Source organism: Carcharodon carcharias, chromosome 15 (assembly GCF_017639515.1).
Source record: "Carcharodon carcharias isolate sCarCar2 chromosome 15, sCarCar2.pri, whole genome shotgun sequence".
NCBI lineage: Eukaryota > Metazoa > Chordata > Chondrichthyes > Lamniformes > Lamnidae > Carcharodon > Carcharodon carcharias.
The window spans coordinates 11,237,552-11,262,733 of record NC_054481.1 but is presented as its reverse complement, the minus strand read 5'-3'; the positions used below and the strand labels follow the sequence as shown (position 1 = coordinate 11,262,733).

At 43.0% G+C, this 25,182-nt stretch overlaps 1 protein-coding gene across 2 annotated transcripts in view; it reads right to left on the bottom strand.

Annotated features, from left to right (window-relative positions):
- Positions 1–304: 304 nt before the first annotated feature.
- fbxl16 (F-box and leucine-rich repeat protein 16) overlaps positions 305–25,182 on the bottom strand; it is a 172,066-nt gene continuing 147,188 nt past the window's right edge. The window contains exons 4-7 of one of the 2 annotated variants that reach the window (XM_041206642.1): positions 5,333–5,401; positions 5,113–5,197; positions 4,251–4,314; positions 305–1,786 (exon numbers count right to left, since the gene is read on the bottom strand). In XM_041206642.1, coding sequence (XP_041062576.1) covers positions 1,638–1,786; positions 4,251–4,314; positions 5,113–5,197; positions 5,333–5,401 — 367 coding nt within the window. In that variant the 3' untranslated portion in view covers positions 305–1,637. The remainder of the gene's footprint in view (positions 1,787–4,250; positions 4,315–5,112; positions 5,198–5,332; positions 5,402–25,182) is intronic. The other variant, XM_041206643.1, reaches the window with a different exon arrangement.

Genomic DNA, 25,182 nt, shown 5'->3' with positions numbered 1-25,182 from the left:
GTTCTTTTATAATGGCCTCAATGTAAGAATTAAAATAAATTCAAGAAAATGTTAACATGACATCTGTAGCTGAACATAGAAAGGATAATTATTTGCTCAAGCTAGGCAGAATGGGCCATTTGGCCAATACCAGCTTTGGATCTATGAACAACACTGAAGTGACACTGATTTAGCACGTATTGGATTTTAGCAAGCAAGCATTTGGGTTTAGACTGGCAGTGAACCAGCATTTCATTTGGAATGGCCTTTAACATATTCATTTTGCAAGCACTTTCAATAAGATTAGCAAGGCCTAGGTCTTTTGTTTGGAATATTTATTTTAAGAATATTTGTACTGACAGTGGACTGACTTTCCGAAAGGATACTGCAGCATGGAAGCATCACACTGTACACAACAAAGGCATCACAATCCAGCTGAAAGCAATGTTAGAAATAATATTTCTGCTTCTGCTTTGAATTTCTTTGTAAAATTTCATTGTATTGTGGGAGGGAGGAAGAGGGGAGTAGAGGAGCTTGGTGTTTTTACAGATGACATATGGAGTGCACGCCTTCCTTTTCACCTTATTTGTCTCATCTCTGCTTGTACCTTTTCATTTAAAGCGATGCATTATATAAATCACAGGCGAGCCAGTGGGCGACAGCACAGGAAAACACTTAGCAAATATAAGCTATAACTTTTTTTTTAAAGAGTATCCAAACAGACAGAAAAATATATACAATAAGAAAGTCCAGAAGGCATCCTGCTGTCACAGGAGGCACAGAATCAGAGTGGGCTTCTTTTGGTCTCTATGAAAACAAACTCTTGCAGATATCAAAACAGTCCAACTCAGCCCATCTCTGAAGTCTTCAGGAATGAAATGGACCATCGCTGATGCTGACTTTTCCCCACATGTCCTTCAACCTGCACCGAAAAAAGTCACGCGCTGCACCCGATCATCTAAATCCTAACACAGTCCCCCCACTTTGTTCCTCTTACAGATTCCAGCAGTGAACCAGCCAGCATTAGAAACTGAAAAGGAAAAATACCAAGTTAAAAGAGAAATATCTGCCAGTATGTGGGCTGGTGGCGACAGGTCTCCGTTGTTAGTCAGATAGGGCCAATAGAATCAATTGACAATGGCTTCCGGAAGAGATGTTTAACATCCATCCCTGGTACAAGGAATGATCACCACAACTCGTTTCTAATAAGAGAAATACAGCCTTACATCCGCAGAGGGAAACATTTCAGCAAACGGAATTCTACATAGACGTTAAGACACATTACAGAGATCCGGCACTGAAACACAAGAGTTACGGCAGCAGCATGTGACAGCAGCTACCCGCAAACGCTGCACATGCTCAGAACAAGCCTGGTCACAACCACTCCACATTTAGTTAAAAAGAGCAGTGTGATGAGCAGGAATGATTGTGGAATTCACACATCCAGACAGAGAATGGGATGACTCTGGTGCACACCAAAGCAAAAAGAATCTCAGTTCGTTAATATTCACAGTTTCTCTCTCATTCCTGACACTGTATAACATTTTCCTATCGCTGAGCCGATGCAGATTCGTCTCCAAGCTTTACTCTGAATGGTAATCAGTGCTGGGTTTGGCTGGAGGTGGTAATTCTGTGTAAGCAGCCAATCCCCGCTGTCTTTACTCAATCACCATACAGCGGGGCAGGTGCTGGGAGTAATATTTGAAGAGCTCAGGTGTAGCACCGGGGCAGTTGGTGAGTTCCAGCTCCTCCAAGTCTTGCAACTGAATCAAGCCTGAGAGGCCAGCGGTAGTCAGTAATGGGCACCCTAGGAAACAAAAAAGCATTGTTATCACCCCACTTTTGAAAAAAAGCAAATGCACCACTTACATGGGAAATATTTGTTAGGATTGGGGCTGAAGATGAAACTGTTAATCCCAAAAATGAGGACAGCGTAATCCACTCACAATCTCTTTCTTGTGAGTTATGTAGGCTAGGTATAAATGGCCTCATTAGGTAACCTATTAATATAAATTAATTATTCATTTTTTTTCTAATCTTCTCTTTTACGGTCACCCTTTCAGAAGCCAGTGGAATATAATATCATGGTTGCTTGTGGTCCCCTGATACTCCTCTTAATTGGCCATTCTTTATGCTTGACCCTAGAGAATAAGGCCTTGAAAATCTGTAGGCAGTGTGCATAAGATTGACTCCCAATCGTACAACGTGGCGGCTGACAGGCACATGTACATTCTACATCATAAATGCATTGTCCGCTATATAGATAAAAAGTCTGTGCGTACCATCCAGGGCTCACACCTGAAACAGGTGTTAGACCCTTTGCATATGCAAATAGGGTACGTAACACCTGTCTCAAGCCCCCTTTATAAAGTGTGTCAGTCACTGAGTTGATGCTACAGTCAGTATTCCCAACAAGCTAGCAGTCATTAAAGGAACCAGTGAAAATTAAAGCTAAGTTTTAACTTTCTATACTTGCATATTTTGGATACAGGAGGTGCATGTGTGCTCCTCGAGTACCACATAAACTTTCTTGGTCGCAGCCACACACCACTTGCCTTCTCCCGATTGCTGCCCCCACCTCGTCCTAGACTCGATTTCCTGCCTAGGAAAACATTCAAGCGAGCTGATCTTCGTTCTACTAGGGACCTGCTAGCTGTCTCTGTGGCCACAATTGATGACTGCAGTTTGCTAATGGTAAACAAATGCGGGCAGTGAATGATTCCATGCCGTCCTGCCACCAGCCTCATTAGCTACATACAGCAGTGGCTGACCCGGAACATGCCATGATTCAGCAACTGTTCCTTATGTGTGCCATGCACTTCAACAGGTGCAAGCCCTCCTAACTCACTATCTCTGCCTCTCCTCCCTCCTACCCCTCAGGGGTGCCAATCTCTGTGCTGGTGCCTGGAAAGGATGTAGCACGTGACAGTAATTCCTCAAGAGAGATGTTGCCCTCTGAGGTCTCCTCTTCAGCAGGTGGCTGATCAGGTTCCTTCTGATCTCTTTCTCGAGGAAAGAAGAGAAGGATAGAGTTAGGATGGTATTAAGAGTTTGGATATTCACAGATGCAAAGCTTGACCATGCTGGTTCACCTTTTACAGTTGTCTGAAAGTGCAGTTGCTTGTAGTTCTTGATGAGGCTCAAGCGTTAAGCAAACACTCTGCTCGGAGGAGTGTTGCCAGTCTTGCCACCTCAAAATCTGTGCCCCAGATTTTTATTGCCTTCTGCTCCATATGGGGGAGGGCCACAATAACAAGTGTTCCTCCACTGCTCTTATCTCTTTGACCTCTGTTGTGCACTGTCAGCTCCTGCAGTAGCTGGAAAGCAAGTGCATGTTTGAGGCTTCTTCTAGTAGTGCATAAGCTGGGAGGAAGACTAAGATTGCCAATAGGAGAATAGGAACATTTGGAGTGGGAAGTAAATGGGTTGAATATGAACTGACAAAGGATTCATGAGAGGAGTTGCACGTTGTGCAAGTGATGTCAGGTGATTGGAAGCAGTGGAGACAACAGTGATCACATTTACTGGGAAAGGTGAGCTTATGTTAGGTGAGAGTGAAAGGAAGTGCCTTGTGGTTACTCTTGAGGGATGGGTTGCAGGAGTGGTCTCTGCTCTGAATGCTGGAGGAGAGTTACTGTGAGTAGCTGCACAAGACATGAAAAAGAGTGGCTGTACTGACCTTTGCTGTACTTGTGAGATCATTAAATATCTTGTAGAAGGGTATCAATGTCCAGTGGTGACATCCTTGTGATGGACTTGATCTGTGATTTCCAGCTGAGCTTTCTTCACTAAATTGTTAGACACTTTCTTCCCATGTTGTGAGACCCTTCTGGTCCTCACCTCGGATAATAACATCTTTAGGGAAGCGCCTGAAAACCTGAGAGCTACCTTTTCCCTCCTTACCTGTTATTTGAAAGCTCCAACAAATTCACAATTCAAAGCTGTCAAAGACTTGAAAGTAAATGAATACTACCTCCGTATACAATGATCCCACCTCCTGGGAAAGTCATCCCCATAACTATCACACTGCTGCAGTATGCTGTGCCTTTCTAAGTTGTCATTACATTGTAGACGTAGAGTGAGGTGTGCTCTGCAGTACGTGCTAAACATGACCTGGCGGTTTATTGTCTCACACTGTCATCCCTCAAGTGGAGAACACAAATATCCTTGTATTTTTTTTAATGAAATAGGTCACCTGGATAGAAATTGGGAACAATTCCTTCCACTAAATTGCTAAATATTGGAATTTTAATCAAATTGAAATTAATCACCTGCTAATGAAAGTAATCGTAAACTCCTCATTCCAAAGAGATGTTGTAATCCAAAATCTTGTACCTGTGGAAAGAAGAAATGAATAAGTTATTCACCCAGGCATTATTTCATAGATATGAATTGCATTAATTTCTATTTGTGTGGGGTAGGTATGAGGTAACACAAGGAAGGTGCAGGTAATGTCAATAAGCTCATTTAAAAAGAGGCGTCCTCGGTGTTTTCAGCAAGAAAACCGGCAACAAACCCTGATATTTCCTAGATCCTAACTATTGTTATAGCATCATGAGATAGTAAAGATGGTTTCCAACCCATCAACTCTCCTGCAAGTTTTCAGTAAATAGGGCATTTTGCACAGGTGCTTTTATCTTTATCTAAATCCAGATGTTGGGAAACTGCTTTTATTCATGTAACAAAATTTCTACAACTTTGTTCTCATTACCTGTACTGCTTGTTTCTCCCCACCATTGTTTACAAGGCACATGTACTGAGCATGTTAATTTACTGAAAATCCTGTGCTTATATTGATTCTGTCATTGTGCATTTGGTTTATTATTAAATCTATCAACTTGGAAATTATCTGCATTAATAACTGCCTCTCTCAATGTTGTATCTATTAATATTGCTATCACCAATCTATGCTAATACTAGTATTGGGCACACTGCCAACAGCATCGTACTATATATTTGTACGTATCTGTCGTTGTGAACACTGTGTTGATCATGTCACAGAGTATTAATTCTGACAGTACTCAGTGTTACTGTGGCATGCAGATTGACTTGACTGTTTCTACGCCCTTCCTTTTAGTTATCATTATGTGGAAATAATTTGAGTATTGAATGTGTGAATATTGTAATACTCACCTGACAACACCATCTCAGGTACAGACTGCGCAGGGAAGACATTGTTGAGAGATAACCAAGTCCAGTGTCAGTGATTCGCACGCATCTACAATGTCAATGACATGTGGAATGATTAGAAGGAACGAGGGGAATAAAAGCAGTAGCAGTGTTCAATTGAGATTAACAACCAACTATGGTTAAGTGTGATTGACAACTAGCCACTGTCAAATGAGATCATTACTTAAATGGAATTGAACGGTTTTCAATGTTCAGAAGTACCAAGATGTGTTGTCTGGAGGTCAACTTGATTCTGTTAAGGAGAAAGTGCAAGACTTATATTAATCAAGTGATTATTAAAAACAAGTAGTAAGCCTGACAGAATTGCACACTAAGCATCCTGTTAACATGTCGCTGCAATAAAATAGAATAACTAAATTGTGGCAAGAAAGGTTAAATAGTTCTTAGATATTAACATTCTGGACATGGTTGAACTGCTCTGTATGGACCCTGCCACCGGATTGCACATGCATAATTTAAGTAAAATCAAGTAACCCTTCCATCTAAAAAAGCAATGCAGTATCATTCTGCAGTTTGACAGGGGCAACATAGGCAAATACATTTCTCATGATGCTCAGCAGGGAGGTGCCTCAATAGTTCTTGCAATTGCTGCAGTCGCCCTTGTTCATGTACTGAGTCACAATCACAATCATCCAGGTGAAAAAGGAGAATATTCCATCACGCTCCTGACTTCTACCTTGTAGTTGGACAGACTTTGAGGAGTCAGGAGGTGAGTTACTTGCCCCAGAATTCCCAGCCTCTGACCTTTGTTGTATCCAATAATTTGACCCGTGGGCAAGTGGACAACACTTGTAGCAGGGAGTGAACGGTTAGAAATGATTCAGGGCTATTGTTTATGTCAGCAATAAGGGGGAATTGCAGCCCTTCTCAATACAATGAAGCAATGTTTAATCGTCATTGGCATCCACAGTAAGTCACATGTTTAAACCAACATGAGTGACTCACTCCCAGATGCATGGGATTCACAGGCCTTTTCATAATTTTATAATTTTTTTCCTCCTACCACATGCAGATATTGTTCTTTTGATTCCACCTGTAAAGTTTCCATTTATAACCTTTCTTAGGGGAGGGGAAGGGACAAATTATTGTGTTTTTAAGATCCCACCTGGAAGCGGGTATGTACAAGCGATCAAAATACTGTGAATGCATGAAGTGTGAAACTGAAACACGCAGCAGATGGAGAGAAAGATAGTGTTAATATTTCAAGCTGATGACCAATTCCGAAACTCCTGTTTCAAACAAATGTCCTGCTGAGTATTTCCCACAATCAGGTTGAGAATCACTGTTCAGCACCAGTAACAAGTTTTATATTAAGTAAAGCAAAAATAATAATCGATATATGTGTAGCGGGACCTACGGCATCAAGTGGCAATGTTGGGGGAGAGCACGGAGCAGGAGAACTGATTGGCTCCTGTGGGCCCCGCCCCGCAGACAGCAGTGTCTCCGACAAGCTGAGGGGGGGCGGAACCAGATGCCTTGACATGAGGGAGAAAGAGGCAAGGACTAATCCAAGGCTTGTGAGTGGCAGTTGGCAGGAGCCTAGGGCAGCTTGAGGCTCCTAAGGATGGCTAAGGAGCCAGGAAGAGAATTGGAAACCTAGTCAAACTGACTGGCCGCACCTCTGAGTCTGAGGAAGTGAGAGAACAGGACTGCAGCCGGAGGGGGGGGCTGGCATCAGGCAAGCCAGAAAAAGCCTGGTTTGTGACTGCATTGCGGAGCCAAGGCCCTGACTACCAAAGAGACCTGGAGCATCAGCAGCGAATACTCTCTGCAAATAGTTTGTTTCTTGGAGTTACACACTCCCTTGAACGTTGATACCCTTTTGATGCCAGTGGAATTAAATCACCTTGTTTTATAACCTTCATGCAGCCCATGTGCTTAAATCGCACATAATTGTACAACCAAATTTTATACAGAGAATTTAGTGTTGTGTTACAGGGCATTTGCAGAATTTTTATTACATGATAGAAGGGCCCCAAAAAACATAAATGGTTGAGAACCCTTATTCTATACAAATGAGCCCAGTCTGGCAGAAGGGGTGTCAATGATAGCCTGAGGAAGGCAGCTTCATTATTGTTACAATATAATTGTGTATTCTTCTAAGATATACACAATTCTTCTCCATGTTCAAAGAACACAAATTCTCTTAAAAGTGAGTGTTGATTCACCATATAACCATGATGGAAAACATCAATATTGAATTGCAGGGAATCCTGCAATGTGTCTAGACTATTTCAATTTTGTGTTGGAGTCCTAGTTACGGCTCAGGTAACTCCTGAGGCCACCTACAACCAAGTACTCCCAGGGCCTTAAATTTACCACATACCTTTAGCTGATTTGGCTATGTCTGAATTATCACCTTCATAAAATGTTCCTCAAGTTTCAAAGGCAGAATCGTGTGTGGTGGGAAAAGAGGCCAGCAGGGAGGCACAATGTCAGCTTCTTAATGGTGGGATGAAAGTTGGCTATTAAGTGGGCAGCAGATTGAGGGCGGATCATACTTCCTGATGGCAAATGGCAGGAAATGCCATGTATGCTGATTAAAGTACGACTTTGCCAGGTAAATTGTACCTTTGGAATTAGGCATGCAGCAAACATGAAGTGCCTTCAGATTCACGACTGGTTACAGGTGGTGTGCAGCAAGCGAGGTGGTCATCCTGGTGAATTTGGGCTGAGTAGGAGCTGCTTTTCTAGTTTGGGGAGCTCTGTTGAACCAGGGGAGAGGAGGCATAGATGTATCGAGATCAGGTGGCGACTGTGAAAGAAGAAGGCTAACCAAGGGAGGGATGGAGGTGGCAGCCTTACGAAGGCTCACAGGGGACATGGGGAGGAAGCTGGACCACACAGGAAAGTTCAATATCTACAGACGGTGGTTCAATCTTGATTAGGGGGAGATCAAGGATTATACAGGGAAGGTCAGTGGTGAGGTCCTGAGAGTTGAGGGTAACAGAGAGCATGACAAGGATGATAGAGAAAGGTTAATGGATGATCAGGGTAACAGGTAGTTCTGGTAGGGGGTTGGAGGGGCTGACCGATAGGGGAGAAGCTCGAAGATAAATAGTTGGTCAAGTGTGATAGGGGTTGCTGGTAGGTTGAGGGTCATCAAAGGTAGGGTAAGGCCAATGGAGCATCACACCAGACAGGCCCATGTCATCCTTATTGCATTTAGATTCCAGCCAGATTGAAGCCCCAGCAAGATCTCTTGACCTCCTCACGAAAGGTCACTGTAAGTGCCAGCAGATCCAGGGCTTACAAACTCCTCACAAATAGCCAGTCCAATGCTACTGGATGGCAAGGAGTGGATGCCAATCCAGATGCCATTTGACCCCATGAAGGGGCTGGTGACTTCCTGCCCGTCCCTGCCGCATGATTGGCTGGACCTTCGCCTCTGCATATGTAATTAGTTGGCTTCCATGTGATTGCATGTGCCCAGTTGCTCCGCCTCCAAGCAGCAGTGCCATGTACTTCCGGTCCTGTCATTGGGATCCTCAACGTGAGCGGAAGATTTTGCCTAAAATCTTAAATTTATGGTTATCTCATCTGTTGTTGCCTCCTATTTGTTGATTGACATGCAGCAGCTTACAGGATGGCTTTGTTGTATTGGGCACGTCTGAGGACTTTTTGGGGAAAAATTAATTCACAGAGTGCTGCTTCTAATGGTGCCTGATTCCCTGGGGCAGGCAGTGTCCTGGGCTGTGCAGGTAGCAAGAAACAGCATTAAATCAATGCTACTCTCCCCTTTTATATTGCAATATCAATTTTATTGACTCTGGCACCTGGCTTACAATAACATCATGCCCTTATTTTGTAAAAACCCATTAGACATTATTGTTTTATGATCAATAATTCTGATACATCTGTTTCCTCAGCACATTCATTGCTTTTACCAGCACACTTAAAAAACATAATTTTAATTAAGTTCCTGTGATAAAGCAAGTCGAGTTTCAATGCCAAAAACAATATATTCCTTAGTCTCTTTCTCTGAGCGGAATGGGCAGGTAAATGAGGAAACAGCAATGGTCAGAATTACTGGGATAAATCACACAGAAACCTGGGTCTGTCAGCCCATTCATCAAAGTTTTGTTTATGACCATGTGACAAAAGAGTCTGCTGCTGAGCACTCAATTAATCAGAGTGAGAAAGAACAAAATGGCTAATTTTCTCAAGAGAAGCATGTTTGTGGGCTGGTTTCAAGGTCAACTATTGCTAATTATAGCAGCAGAAACAGCAGCAGCCTGGAAACAAACCTGCTCCAAACAGACCTATCAGACAAATGGAAGTGGCAAATGTGCCAAATATGCTGTCTGTGTTTTTCCTTGTACGTTCCACAGAATCTGCTCAGGAGAACTCATTCCAGACATATATATTAACTTAAAATGCATCTTTCTGCCATTCAATTTCACAAATGCAATCAATCCATTTCTGGCAACTACCATAGCTTCTTATATTTCTCTGATAAATTGCATCCTCTGATATAACACACCAGCTCCTTACAGTAATATGCTGCATAATAAAACAAGATTCTTCACTGCACCATTCAGTAATATATCATGACATCTAATATAACATAATGCCCATTATAACACTTAGTTACACAATTGACTATACATGGTAATTGTTCATTATTTGTCGATTTAACTTATTTATTTCAATGTGAATTATATTAATTTATTTAATTCAATGTGAAGTGACTTCACTACTCTACATAAACTTTAATTTCATTTTAAATGTTTTCCCTTTGAAGAGTTGAAGATACACAAAGAATATCAATATTGAAGGAAGGAGTGAACTGTATGAAGAATAGGAAGAAAAGTGTGCAGTTATATAGCACCTTTAATGACACCGGGATGTCCCAAAGCACTTTACAGCCAATGATGTGTTGTCATTGTTGTAATGTAGGAACATGAAAGCCCATTTATGCACAGTAAAGCCTACAAGCAGCAAAAGACCAGATAATCTATTTTAGCAGTGTTGGCTGAACGATAAATGTTGGCCAGGGCACCGGGGAGAACTTCACTGTTCTTTGAGTGTGGAGGATGCTTGCCATGGAGCTCTAGAGTAGTAAGAGAGAGAAAAAGAAAGGGGGAGAGAAAGAGAGAGAGGCTGTAAGAGAAAGGGTGAAGTCAGTTCATGGTAAAAGAGGTGGTAAAGGGAAAGTGAAAGGCTAAGGGAGAAATAAAATATATCCAAAATCCACATTCCGTATCAGTCAGTCGATCAGTATATGGTCGATGAGAGGTTGTGTGCCTTCTTGAGCTTTCTTCTTGTTCTCATGTCTTCAGCCTTTGTCATCCACCCTGCTTCAAAATCAGCTACACCTTGGTGAAGCAGGTCTCGCCATCAAGGGGGTCCAGTGCACTCTCATCCCAGCTGTTGAGGTCAAAACCAATCTTCTTCAATCCATAGTGGAAACTTCCACTGAACCTCCCACTTGCACTCAGATTCTCCATACCACCTACTGCCCTCAGAACAACAGCCCTCTTGTTGCCCTCTGCTTCTTCCTCTCAGCATGTGTTAAGCTACCTCACACATCTTCGGAATCCTTCAACAGGGAATACACAAACCCACTCCCATTCCTCTTGCAGGAGAAGCTGGCACACAATGAAAGGGAGATGTCAACAAATGGTCCTCTTAAACTTTCTGCTGACAGCTCAGATCTTCCAAATTGAGGGGTCTTCTGGCATAAGCTAGCACCAGATCTTGCGCTGGTGTTGGTCGCCCCTATTATGCATTGCCTGTAACTGAAATGGGAAGCCAGAAACAAATACTCCTGCCTCACTTATATGAATAGGTTGAGCCTGCATCTATCACCCCTTGGGGAAAACCCTATGAAGTCCGGGGAAAACCCTATGAAGTCCAGGGAAACCGTTAGGAACTGGAGGTGGTTTTAAATAAGTTATATGTGTATTTGTGAGTGTTAGAAATAAGCTGTAGCTTTAAGTTTAAGTTTAATTTGTATATTTTTTTAATTTGTGGATTAAAAGGGTGAAACCTGGACCTAATTTCATTTAGAGTTTTTCTCTGGGAGAATGTTGCCTGCAAGGCTGTGGGTTTGTTTGTGTACCTGCATTTTAATGAGGTTTTATGACCCTTGAAGTGGTTTAGGGAAGTTAAAACAAAGTAGGAAAAAACTACTGTTGTCTAGCAATAGCCCACATAGACACAGGAAAACAGAAAGCAGTTTTAGCTCAGTTGGAAGCAGGTGCCAGGAGCAGCTGGACAGAGAGGGAACTGCAGGAAGCAGGTTCCAAAGAACGAAAAAGAAAAGTCTCAAAACCAGGCAGTGGCACAGGAGAAAGATCCCAAGAAGACCTTCTGGTCAAAGGAAAAGAAGAGGAATCTGGAAAATGTCCTGTTAAGTGAAGTTAAGAGTGAGCAGCAGAGGAAAAGGCTGCAAGTTGAAAAACAGAGCTGCAGGGAGGATACTTGGAACACTGAGCTTGTGAGAAGCCAGAAGATCTGAGGAGACAGCCAAAGGGTGGTGACTCCTTACTATGGATTTTTGGAGCAGTTGTGTACTGCTTGGCATAGCGAATACCTGAGAGGGTGCATGAAGGGTGAAGTCTGAATGCACGTAGAGATCCAAGGGGAAGGAGCATTGGAAGGAGAGATCAAAAATCTGGAAGTGAATCATTGTGGAAGGCGTCCGAGAGAAAGCGTCACTTGGGGAGACAATTCCAAGACGAGTTCTTCGAGAGTGGAGATTAGAAACCCTCGTATGAAAGGTGAAGTTCAGTGAGACTGGGTGGCTCACTGTGTGACAAATGTCTGGAGGGAATTGATGAGAAATCCATAGCATCTGTTTTGGATGGCATCAGTCACTTGGTTTCAGAGTGTGGGATGTCTGACCACAGGTTGCCAATTGGTTAATATAGAGTGTATATTTATTGTGAACATTAGAGTATAAGATAGATTTTTGTTAGTATGCAGTTACAGCATGTAATCACAAAGGCTAATGAAATGCTATCCTTTATTACGAGAGGAATTGAACATAAATGTAAGGATGTTATGCTTCAGTTATCCAGGGCATTGGTGAGACCGCATCTCAAATACTGTGTGCAGTTTTAGTCTCCTTATTTAAGTAATCCTTAATTAAGTAAGGAGTAATTAATTAAGTAATTAAGTAAATGCTTTGGAGGCAGTTCAGTGGAGGTTTACTAGATTGATACCTGGAATGAGTGGGTTGTCTATGAGGATAGGTTGGACAGACTGGGCTTGTTTCCACTGGAGTTTAGTCCACTGGTGACTTGAATGAAATATATAAGATCCTGAATGATCTTGACGAGGTGGACATGGAAAGGATTTTCCTTGTGGGTGAGTCCAGAAGTAGGGGGCACTGTTTTAAGATTAGGGGTCACCCTTATAGGACAGAGATGAGGGGAAATTTTTTTTTCTCAGAGGATTGTGTGACTTTGGAAATCTGCCTCAGAAGCAGTGGAGGCAGAGTCACTGAATATTTTTAAGGCAGAGGTAGATAGATTCTTGTTAGGCAAAGGAATCAAAGGTTATCGGGGGTAGATGGGAATGTGGAACTCGGAACACAAGCAGACAGCCATGATCTTATTGAGCGGTACAGCAGGCTTGAGGGGCCGAATAGTCTACTTCTGCTCCTATTTCATATGTTCATATGTAACTTGTGTCATCTCTACGAATCTGTATATATCTGTTAAGGTATAGCTGGAGTGAAGCAGTAGTGTAATGTAGTTCATCTTTTCTTCTTTAATAAATGTTTTATTCTTCTGTTAAAAGTGCATCAGCAGACTCCTGTGACTCTGTTCAGTAGCCGCTCCTCATATTTCTAAACCAAAAAATAAAAGTTAGGATCTATCCAGCCAGGCACCACCAGGGATCCGACTTGTTCAGTGGTAACATAGGCTGGGATCATATTAGCAATGTAAAAGCAGTGGAGATTGCTCATAACAGGTATTCATTCCAATTTCAGTCATGTACCCTAGGCATTATGGAGGAGCCATTGTCAATATGGTGGAGGGTACACATGGTACAAAATGAATGCATGTATGCCACCTGCCATATTGGAGCATCAGGCACCCACTAAATGGCACAACAAGATGCATTTTCTGGTCTTCATGGATCAGCTGCAAACTGCCTTAATCAGCTAAACCAGAGGAGGAGCCATGTAATTGCACAGGATGAGTTAGTGACAGAAATATAATGATTGTTCACAACATTCTTTACTAATAAAAGCACTTTCCAGCTTCAGCCACTTTAATTCAGCAACTAATAGCTAATGTAGAGGTCAGTGGAACACACATTATTGTAGAATTTAAGGAACTACTGTTTGCATTATGTTAGATTAAAGGGTGTACAGTCTAGAATCTTCAGGGAAATGAAAGAGAAATAGGTGTGGCCCTTGTTAGTGATCCATTGTTAGAAGACCATAATGTATCTAATTTATTGGAGCATAGTGAACGTTATCCTGTTATCTCTAATCCCTTTTCAGTTATACCATCCCTTTCCCTGGCCAGACGCTCAGACTGACCAAAGTACATGCAACCTTGGATTAATTTTCAAACTTTGCCACAGATTCACGGCCTTCATTAGCTCCACCACCAAAATATTGCACACTTCCATCCCATTTCAGCCTTCCAATCTGAAACTCTCATCTGTGCTTTTGACATCTCTAAACTGGAATATTTATCCAGGGATAAAGAACTATCGCTATGAGGATAGATTGGAGAGGTTTAGACTCTTTTCCTTGGTGAGAAGAAGGCTGAAAAGAGACTTGATAGAGGTATTCAAGATCCTGAGGGGGTATGGACTGGGTAAATAATGAAAAACTGTTCCCACTCAAGAGAACATCAAGAACGAGAGGGCATGGATTCAAAGTAATTGGCAAAAGGAGTAAATGTGATGTGAGGAAAAACTTTTTCACCCTGAGGGTGGTTGGAGTCTGGAACAGACTTTTTGAAAAGGTGGTGGAGGCAGGTTCGATCGAGGTATTCAAAAGGGAATTGGATTGCTACCTGAAAAGAAAGAATGTGCAAGGTTATAGAGATAAGGCAGAGGAGTGGGACTAGGTGGAATGCTCTTTCAGAGAGCCAATGCAGATTCGATGGGCCAAATGGCCTCCTTCTGCACTGTGAAGATTCTGTGATATTCACAGTCCTGCACTAAATCCGGCATATCGATCACCCACTCTTGATGACTAGCATCCTGTTGGCCAATACATCCAATTAAAATCTTTGCCCTTGTCTTCAAGTTGCTCCACAGCTTTGCTCCCGCTTATCTTGGCAGCATTCTCCAGTCTCGCACCACTCCTGTACTCTTGAGCTCTTTTTTTCTGTACATCTCCCCTTCTGTCTGACCATTTTTGGCAGAGATTACAATCACTTCAGCCATTCTTCCTAGAGCCCGCTAACTTTTGACTTCTTGACCCTCTTCTAAACACCTTCTCTTTCAACCTAACCTTCCGTCAGCTCCACTAACCTATCTCCTATGGCTTGTCATCCATTCCCTTTTTCTGTAAAGTGCTTTGGGATATTTTGTATTTTCAAGGTACTATATGAATGCAAGTATCATTGTTGTGGTTGTCTTGATACGCAAAAAGCAGTAAAATATGGTTCAAAGAATTATGGGCAAGTTATCTTAGTATCCCTCTTGGGGAAAGTAATGAACAATATTTCCTGGAAAGCCATGTGTGTTCAAACTCCAAAGCTTAAAAGGAGCAGCCAATGTGGATTTAGTAAATCATGCTGATAAATCTACTGAAATTAACGACTTAAAAATGCTAGGGCCTGAAGCATGTAGATGTAAATTGAGCACACAACTAAGGAATCTCAAATAAAACTAGGGATTACAAGAATTTATTCCCTCTCTCCAGAATCAACAAGGGAAGGCAGTAAGAAGTAACAGCAGGACTGGGTAGCATGAATATGGCAGTGCCAGTTGTAATAGCAGCTCAAGAACATAAGCCCAGGGGTGGAACAAATCTAATTAAAATAGAAGATGCAGCATCAGCGCCTGGGGGTTCACAGACCAAATAACTAAACTTGATTGTTGGATCTGGCCAACAGGCTATCTAGACACTCAAAGATTAGACTGTTTTTTGCTATTGTTATTAAACTGCTGCTCGGCACAGGAGACAAGCGTCGGATGGCATTCTCAAAATAAAATGTTTCTTTAGTCACATTGGAGCTCTCCCTTCCAATGATGTTGAAACAAGGGCTCTGGTTCCAAACAGTACCCCCGTGGAATATGTTTCTTGGTCGTTGAACTGGTTAAGGAGGATAGCGGATTGAGGAGGAAGGGAACAATAAGGGCAGAAAGATAACAGGAAAGCATGAAGCCAAAATCTTGTTTACAATTGTATGCATCCCATTCCTGTGCCCTGAGGGCAGAATTTAATCAGTGACTGAACACATTGTATTCTCTAAGGGGATAATTATTGCCAACATTATTCAAAATACTAACCTTTTGTTGTTAGTGCCTTTTATGTCCCGCTTTGCTCAAAACAATCCTCCCATATGAACGACCAAATAGAATAGGCCCACGCACGCACAGATCCTGACTGCAGGGGGCACTCATATCCTATTCAATGACAGGAACCATGAACAAGGGGTACAGCTTGCTATGACTGGCACAGGGCTAAATGCAGGGATTATATGTTCGCGAGTTTTGTTTTCCATAAAGCACAGAAAAACCTGCCATGAGAATCAGGAACTGCAAGAGCCACATTCATGACAATAGATCCAAAGGAACTGAATGAAAATTGCAATTAAATTACCTGGTTGAACTAAAGATTGTCCTAGAAACAATGCCAGTATTATTGCTCTCCAGTAATTTGCATATTATTGACATACATGCTTTCTTAAATCTATGAACCCTCTTTATTCTCCACTTTCATTATTTTCCTCCCCTTTTTCTTTTTAGGCCCCTTGTCACATCTTCATCCTGCATTCTTGCTATATGCCATTCCCCAGTTGATAATACAGGCTGAGGACCTGCATCAAATCCTGCACCAACACTGCTCGCACAACAGTCCAGAAGGAATACCGGAGTGGCTTAGTTTGACACACTGTTTTTTACAATCTCACCTTAATTGCTCACCACCTACCAATGGTGGCCTTGTGTGGAAATTTGGGCACGGGCCCAGTTTCTATCACTCCCTGGTTACACTATAACTAATGTGCTGTAATAACAGTGCAATCTTTCCTCTAGAGTCCTTGAAGTTTTATTTTTAAACAATGCAAAGTAAACATATGCAAACATTACATTCGCTCTTCCTGAGTCATTTCTTTGTTACCAAATGTTGTTCTTCTCTCTTCCCCGAGGTCCCCAACATTAAAGATTCTAATTATTGGCTAATTCAAGTCACCGCATGTAACAGCAAGAAATGGCTGTGTTGACTGGACACAGCAATGGCAGATCCCAAAAACATCCCAGTCTGTAATGCTACAGACCTGTGCTCCAGAACTAACTTGAGCCAATCTATTCCAATAAATCTATGATGCAGGCATTTACCTGGCAATGTGTACATTTGCCCAGGTATAGCTTGTGTACAAAAATCATGATAAATCCAACCCAACCAATTACCATCCTATCAGCCTTCTCCCAAACACCAGTGAAGTGATGGAGAGAGTCTCACTTCCTAATTATCAAAGCCACTTTGCTACCTACAAGACATATGTCAGGACTGTGATGGAAGATACTCCACTTGCTTGGATGGGTGCAGCTGCAGCATCATTCCAAAGCTGGACACCATGCAGGACAAAGCATTCTGCTTGATTGGCACCCAGTTCACTCGCCTGAACATCCGCTCCCTTCACCATCAGTCCAGCATGGCTGCCATGTGTACAATCTACAGGATGCACTTCAGCATGTCAGCAAGACTTCCTCTGCAATACCTTCTAACCCCCACCATTTAGGGGAAGGGTAATGGCTGTGTGGGAACACTATCATCTCCAAGGTTCCCAAATCACACATCACCCAGACTTGAACAAGTATTGTCATTGTCACTGGGCCAAAATCACGAAACTCCCTACTTAACATTACTGTGGGAGCACCTTCATCACACGGACTTCAATGATTCAAGAAGGTGACCCAGCAGCACTTTCTCTATGGCAGCTAGGGATTGGCAATAAATGTTGACCTTACCAACCAAGAACTGGCTTTCTCTCTGCCTTCCTGGAATATGTTTGCACCTGATTTGCATTGACTTTTATCCTAACTAAGAGGACCTGTAACATCAGCACAGATTTGTTCATGTTTCTGATTAGTCGTGAATTATTACATTCTTGAATTTTGCAAATCCATTGCTGAAAATACAAAGGGAGCAAAAAAATAAAAATAAAGCCAAAACATTTTTTTTTCTGCAATGCGACAACCATGCAATGAGGGAACGAATTTTTGAAAATCTGGCCTCTCATTTTGACAGTAGATGTATTGGGGGTGTATAAATAATTCAATTACCTTTCAGTTGTAACTTGTAACAAAGCCAAACATTTTCATCAGTCAATTTGTGCTTTCAGTTTCAGCGCAATAGTTAGGAAGCAAATTTGAGCACAATCTCGATAGCCAGCTTTGATCAGCAGCACAGAATGTATGTGCGTTGCTTACAGACTGCTGCAACAAGAGCACTGCAGATTCTTCATGAGGAGCATTAGTTGCTTAACACTGTTGGGTTGTATTTTCTCATAGACCACCTTGGAGGTAAAAACCATCTTCTCCACGCTTCCCTTGCACCGTCTGATCCCTGTTTGAACAATTTTAGCAGGTTTTGGCTGTATTTCTGCTAACACTGAGTTCCCTACCTCAGACGAGGCAAAAATAAATGTTTTCAATTTTCCCAGCTTGCCCAGTGTGATTGATTGAACTAGACAAGAAAGCCCTGTTAAATTTTAAACCTCCCTGGGGCCAGATAGTTAAGACTCTGATGCCGGGATCGTGTGGCATTTCTAGCATCCAACGTTGCTACGGAGCATGGCAGGTCATAGGCTGCAGGGTGTATTTCCAACACTTTCATCGTTCAGTAATACATGCATCTACTGATGGGCAGAATACGTATGCTATGACCAACATTGCTCCCAGCAGGACATCAGGTAAGCAGCTTCAGGTGCCCGTTTTCTGGTGCAATGGGGGATATTTGACCCTCCCAGAAAGAAAAATCAGTAAAAACTGGAAAATAGGAACACTGGTCCGAACTGGTCTTGCATACTTTAAAATGGAACACCGGTTAAAAACTGGGAAATAAGGAGTACTGGTCTGAATTGTTTTCTCCTTCCGGACTGCTAACTGCAACGTGAAATCAATGACTCCAGCCAGCATTCAATGGAAACTTTCAACTTCCGATCTCTGAAATCAACTTTCAGGCAGGCCTTTAAATGGGTGCTCAGTACTCCTGCCCGGGTGGGGAGAGGGGAGTTGCGAGACGGGGATGGAGGCGAATTGGGCTGTTTATTGCAAATATAGATATGCACATATGCAAATCAGAAATCTATGCTTGTTGCAGGATTGCAACATTCAAGGTGAAACAGGCAAAGCGTGCACAGTCCATGCTCAGGCCTCATTAACATTTTTCACCGAATTGAAGGCACGAATTAGATTCTTGTAGGGCAAATCGACCAGTGACTGCACACAGTCAGATGGCAGGTAAAGCCTCTTGGGGTGGGGTGGAGGGGTTGCTGGTGAAGGCTTAAACATTTTCAGGCAGTTCCATTTCCTGCAAGGCACTGAGGGGACCAACCACAGATCTTTAAAAGGACCACTGGAGGCCTCTCCTGAAATATGTGATGTGGGGAGATGTTTAAGATTTTTTTGGACAGCCAGGAGGAGCTGGAGGTGCACACACCTCCCCCGTCCCCGGACAGGCCTTACCTGCCATTAGACTGCATTCAATTTCTGGTTGGTTTTGCCCTGGAGCAAAGGATCAATTGGTTCTTGCGGCTTGGTTAGAAAATGTTAACGAGGCAACAAGGCCCAAAGCTGAAAATGGTTTGGGGTCTTCCAAACTGCCACATTAGATGGGCACAGTGGGCATTATGCCGATATTTTGCCGGTTTGATGTAAAATCCAAAAGTCTTCCCCACGGTAGAAGTGTAGGGGGCCAATTTTTGCCTTGGGTTCAAATGGTTTGGAACCGGTGCAAATCACATCTGTAAAATCAAGTGCCAATGGGATTTTCCTTTCAAACAGGCAGAGGTCCATTACACATGTGCTGTTCCTTCACCCCATTTTACTCACTGTGCCAAACCCAGCCCATGCTTAATGCCAAAGGACAAAAATTAACCTTAGCACCTACTATAGGCACAATCCTACCCTCTCTAAGTCAAGATGCAATAAACCCCAAACATGGAACATGACATAATTTCCTGACATTTCCATAGATTCTTTTTAGACTGATTACTCCTAACTTTCTATCAACCCTCATCTCACAAACCTTTACTATCTTACACTGACTTTCCGTGGGCATCTATATAACGTCCCACGTTTCCTCATTTTGCATAATATAGGAGAGAGTAACTTGAGCTCCACACTGCTAATAAAGCCTCACAGTACATCCATTCAGCTCATCTTATCTCTGCTGGCTGTTATTTTTCGAAGCAACAGTCAGTGAAGACAGTGGCCCCGGAGATGCCACTTTTCTGAATTGAGAATGATCTTGGATTTTTTTTTGCCTTTCAATCACACGTTCAGGTTTCTACACCGGCAAACAATGTGGGGAGGGGGAGGGGGAGGGGGAGGTGGCCCCCCCACCCCCACCCCTCCTCCTAAACCAGGGTTGCGGTGGGGGGTAAAGTTCCTCCTACCTAACCCGGTTCGTCTCCACCCAGAAACTCTGGAAATGCCGCCACCGCCGTTGGAGTTTGCAAACATTGCCAGGGTCGCTCTATGTGAGTATATGAACAGTGCCATCTTTGTTTCAGGCAGCTGCCTCCCCTGTCGCTGAACAGTGATGCAGCCAGCACTGCAACATGCTGATTTTGTGCATATGAGCGCAGTGCTCCACCTAGTGGTGGCGTTGGCAACAAACGCAGCCTAATTTTAACGGACAGGGACTAGTATGATAAATATCTTCGGATAGAGGGTGGAGCTTTTGACTGAAGAGCCCCAACTGCTCCTCACCAAGTTCTGATTAGAGAAATTAACAGCTCAGTGAATGGTAAAAGTCTATGGGCCCAATGCTCATCCACAGTTCTAGGTGGTTGAGAACTGTTGCAAATCCCATCAGCGAATGACTTCCTGACCAATTCCATACAATGTTGTGAAATTGCTGAAGACCTTCCTGGATGAACAACCCAAATGTACAATCAATGTGGCAAAGTTATATGACATAAGTCATCATTCTTAAAATAACAAGTGATACTGTGGCTAAAACGATTAACTTCTGAGGACAGGTTGCATAATAGGCTCAATTTCCTTGGAGTATGGAAAACTAATGGGTGATCAAATGGGTGTGATTAAGGTGGTTAAAGTAATTGATAGAGTAGTGAGCGAAAAGTGATTTCCTTTGATGATGGAGTCAAGAACGAGGGGAAATAACTTTAAAATTGGAGTTGGGCCATTCGGGGTAGTGTCAGGAAACACTGAGTGACACAAATGGAAATCTGGAACTCTCCCCCCATAAAAAACTACTGGGAAATTTTCAGAATTGAAAATGATAGATTTTTGTATGGCAAGGGGAGGTCTTGTGGTGCAGTGGGAGCATCCCTACTTCTGGGCCAGAAGCTCTGGATTCAAGTTGCACTTCAGGGCTTGAGGGCCATGGAAGGTGCATTCATAATGTGGCCAGAAAGATTGATTATCATCCTGTAAATTCTTCCAATTCACCGAATGGAAGGCTGTAAGAGTGGGAGTAAGAGTTTCCTGGTCAGCCACACTGCAGAAGGCAATGGCAAACCACTGCAGTATTTTGCCAAGCATAATCATGGACCAATCCAGTAGAAGTCCATGGTCACCAATGCCCCCTTAGGGCATGGTAACTGAAGGAGGAGGAGGAAGGATATTAAGAGATATGGAACTAAAACAGCGAAATGGAGTTAAGATACAGATCAACCATGATATAACTGAAAGATGGAACAGGCTCGAAGGGCTGAATGGCCCACATGTTCCTAACTAATGGGTAAGAATTAATGCTTTGCCTCACTTCCCTTCATGAAGGGAATGATTAATTCTTCTTTCTCTATCAAACTAAGCTTGTATATATGGTTCTGAAGAATCAGTTGATCACTAGAGCTGCATTACATAAAAATATTATGCTTTCTCCTTTCTGACCCAGCTCAAAAGATTCATACTAATTGAATATGCTATATGAACATTGAGGGAAATTTATGTCTATTTTGTGACCTCTACCACTTCCATGCAAAGCCAATCCCAACCTTCAGCAAGAATATTCCACAGTTAGAATGGCACTCTGAGGAGTAAGGAGTTTATATTTTGGAAGACAGCTCTCATTCTATTTCATTGCAAATTTGTAGCATGAATGTTGAATTATGTTTGTTGTCAGTGGAATGGGAGTTACTTTAATAATAAATTAACATAAGAAAGGATGTCCTCATTATAGTCTCTTTACAGACATGTGCAGGTTGAGTTCAACTTCCGTTTGAAAGTGCTTTTCTTGGCAACATTAATCCCTCCTCCGCAGTGTCCAGCCCACGCTCATCTCAACAGATTGTTTCCAAATTACAAGAATTTTCTTTGAAAAATTTCTACTCTGCTGCTGTAAAGCTCAAGAAAAGATGCTTTTTAAAAAATATATTATTAATACACACACTTTAGGACAAAGAAAGCTGAATTCCTTGTCTTCAGTTCACTCTTGAGGGAGGTTTGACTGAAGGGCCTCAAAGGCATCATTGCTCAATCCTTAAGCATTTCAGGTTACAAAGTGACAGGAACATAAGAGCAGGAGTAGGCTATTCAGCCCCTTGAGCCTGCTCTGTCATTCAACTAGTTCAAGGCTGATCGTCTACCTGAATGCCATTTTTCCCAATGCCATATCCTTTGACCAACTGGCAGAGATGCCAGAGGCCATGCACAGACTGGGCAAAAGGCTGGAGGAGTCCATCCAACTTCTGTCTGCTGTCGTGGCTCTGGCAGGAAAGGTTGGCAGCCACCTTGGACATCCGGGTCCAGCAGAACGCACAGATTCTGCTGGATATGCGCTCAGATCTGCACTCCACCATTCTAGCCATGGGCGCTGTGCAGCAGTGGCTAGGCAAGAGAGGGATGGGGCACCTTGACCTCTCTCCAGGTGCTCCTCCTCCTCAAGGAGTCAAGGGGGTGCCACATGGAGAAGTGCCAGCCAGGCACCCTGGGGCTTCATCCCAGGACACTGCAAGGGTTTCCTGCCACTCCACCTCCCTTTTGCCAGTGACCCCGCCATCTCCACAGGTTAGGCCAAGGAGAGTGCACCTGTACCTGAGCAAGAGACCCTTAGCAGGACAGGGCCCTCTAGGCCTCAGGCCACCAAAGTCTTCACAGTCAACAGAGCATAGCAGTCAGCAGACTGCCTTCGCCTCAACTGCGGATGTCGGAGCTGCACCTAGATGTAGCAGTAGGCAAAGAAGGGTTAAGAAGTTTTAAAGGCACACAGGTGGCATGGGTGTACAACCATTCTATATAATTTTGGCACTTGTAAATATATGTTCACTTGCACTGTTGGAAGTTTTGTGGATTCCAACTTGCTGCAACTCTCTTCAATAGTCACAGGCATTTAAGGGTGTGGAATTTGAGCCCTCATCAGAGTCTGATAATGAACTCCTATAGATTCATTTTTCTCACATTATCAACATAGTGATTACTCAATAATCCCACATGTACCTGATTAAGCACTGCCCATTGTTGGGATGGTGCTGGTTGCAGACGTGTCTGTTAAAGAGGACTTCACAGTCTTCTGTATGTTAACAGCAAGTCTTTATTAACTACTTGTAACTATATACAACTATACAGTAAAGGGTACAGTTATGGAGCTATCTTCATCCTAGGTCTTATCATGTCTCTGGCCAATATCACACTGTCCTTAGGTCTAGGTCATGTGCCTTCTTATATCACCGTGTGATATATATCCCTATTAGCCCTGTATGTACCAGACCCTTGTACTACACCTCTCCCCAAGTCTTTATCCCTGGATATAGGGTTATTTTGGTCCTACATTGTTGTACATCTTATGCATTTAACTTATTGTTACAACCTTAATGCTATTCAACATTATTGCTATTATAGTATTAGCATTGACACCATTTTCACTTCCCCAGCTACCGCCTTCAAGTCCTTGAAGTTAGAGGTTCAGGTGGTTGGAGGCCTTATAACCCTACCAAGTCTCGTTTGCCATTCTGTTGGGAGAGTGGTAGCTTCTGTTGGTTCTGGTTCTTGTTGTTGGAGGTTGGACTGGCATTTCGGTATGCTTCCATTCTTTTCTTCTAAGAACATAAGAAATAGGAACAGGAGTAGACCATTCGGCCCCTCGAGCCTGTTCCGTCATTCAGTAAGAACACGGCTGATCTTCTTGTGTTTCAACTGCCACATTCCCAACTAACCCCGAAAATCTTTGATTCCCTTACCTGACAAGAATCTATCTTCCTCTGCCTTCAAAGTATTCAATGACCCCACCTCCACTACCTTCTGATGCAGAGAATTCCAACGTTGCACAGTCCTCTGAGAGAAATAAATTTTCCTCATCTCTATTTTAAAAGGGCAACCCCCTAATTTTAAAACAGTGTCCCCTAGTTCTCGACTCACCCACAAGAGGAAACATCCTTTCGACATCCACCTTGTCAAGGCCATTCAGGATCTTGTATACTTCAATCAAATCACCCCTCACTTTTCTACACTCCAGTGGAAACAAGCCCAGTCTGTCCAACCATTCCTCATAAGACAACCTGCTCATTCCAGGTATCAATCTAGCAAACCTCCTTTGAACCACCTCCAATGTATTTACATCCTTCCTTAAATAAGGAGACCAAAACTGCACATTGTATTCGAGGCACAGTCTCACCAATGCCTTGTATACCTGAAGCATAACATCCTTACATTTATGTTCAATGCCTCTCGTAATGAAGGATAGCGTTCCATTAGCCTTCTTAATTACTGGCTGTACCTGCATACTAACTTTTTGTGACTCATGTACTAGAACACCCAGATCCCTCTGCACCTCAGAATTATGCAGCCATTCTCCAATTAAGTAATGCTCTGCTATTTTGTTCTCCCTGCCAAAGTGAACAACTTCACATTTTCCCACATTAAACTCCATTTGCCAGATCTTTGCCCACTCACTCGACCTACCTATATCCATCTGCAACCTCCTCAGGTCCTCTTCACAAAATACTTTCTTACCTATCTTTGTGTCATCTGCAAATTTAGATACCATGGGCAGAATTTTCTGCCTACCGGGTGGGTGGGCCTGACCCAATCTCCGGAGGGCGGGGAGCCAATCCCCGCCGGAGAAGCGGGCCCTGCCGCCATTTTACGTGGGCGGGCCAATTAAGGCCCATCCAGCGTGATGCCTGGTGGGAAGCGCTATGCACTCCCTGTGATGGGTGGGGAGGGGATTCCCCAAATGCGAGAGTGCGCTTTTTTGCGCATGCGTGTGAAAGAGCACACATCTCCCTGACGCTAAGTGCTGCCTCAGGGAGATCGCTGAAAGTTTTTCAAACTCGAAAAATAGAAAAATAAAAAAATCATTAACATGTCCCCCTCATGTGACAATGTCACATGAGATGGGACATGTTAATAAGTTTCACAAAAACTTTAATAAACTTTTTTGAAACTTACATGAAACCTCATCCCGCCTGTGGATGAGGTTTCATGTGTTATCAGGAGCCCGCTGGGGCTCCTGGCCTGCCCATCAACCTTAAGGTTGGACGGGCAGGTCCTTTAATTGTTTTAATTATCCTGTCAATGGCCTCAGTAGCCATTGACAGGTCGGCGGTCGGACAGCTGATTTTGCTGTGCCCCCACCTTCCTGAAGATTTAAATGGAGCGGGATGACTTCGGGGGTTCCCCTGATGTCATCCCGTGTCATTTTCTGTGCTTTCATTTTCCGTAATAAGCTTTGATGTG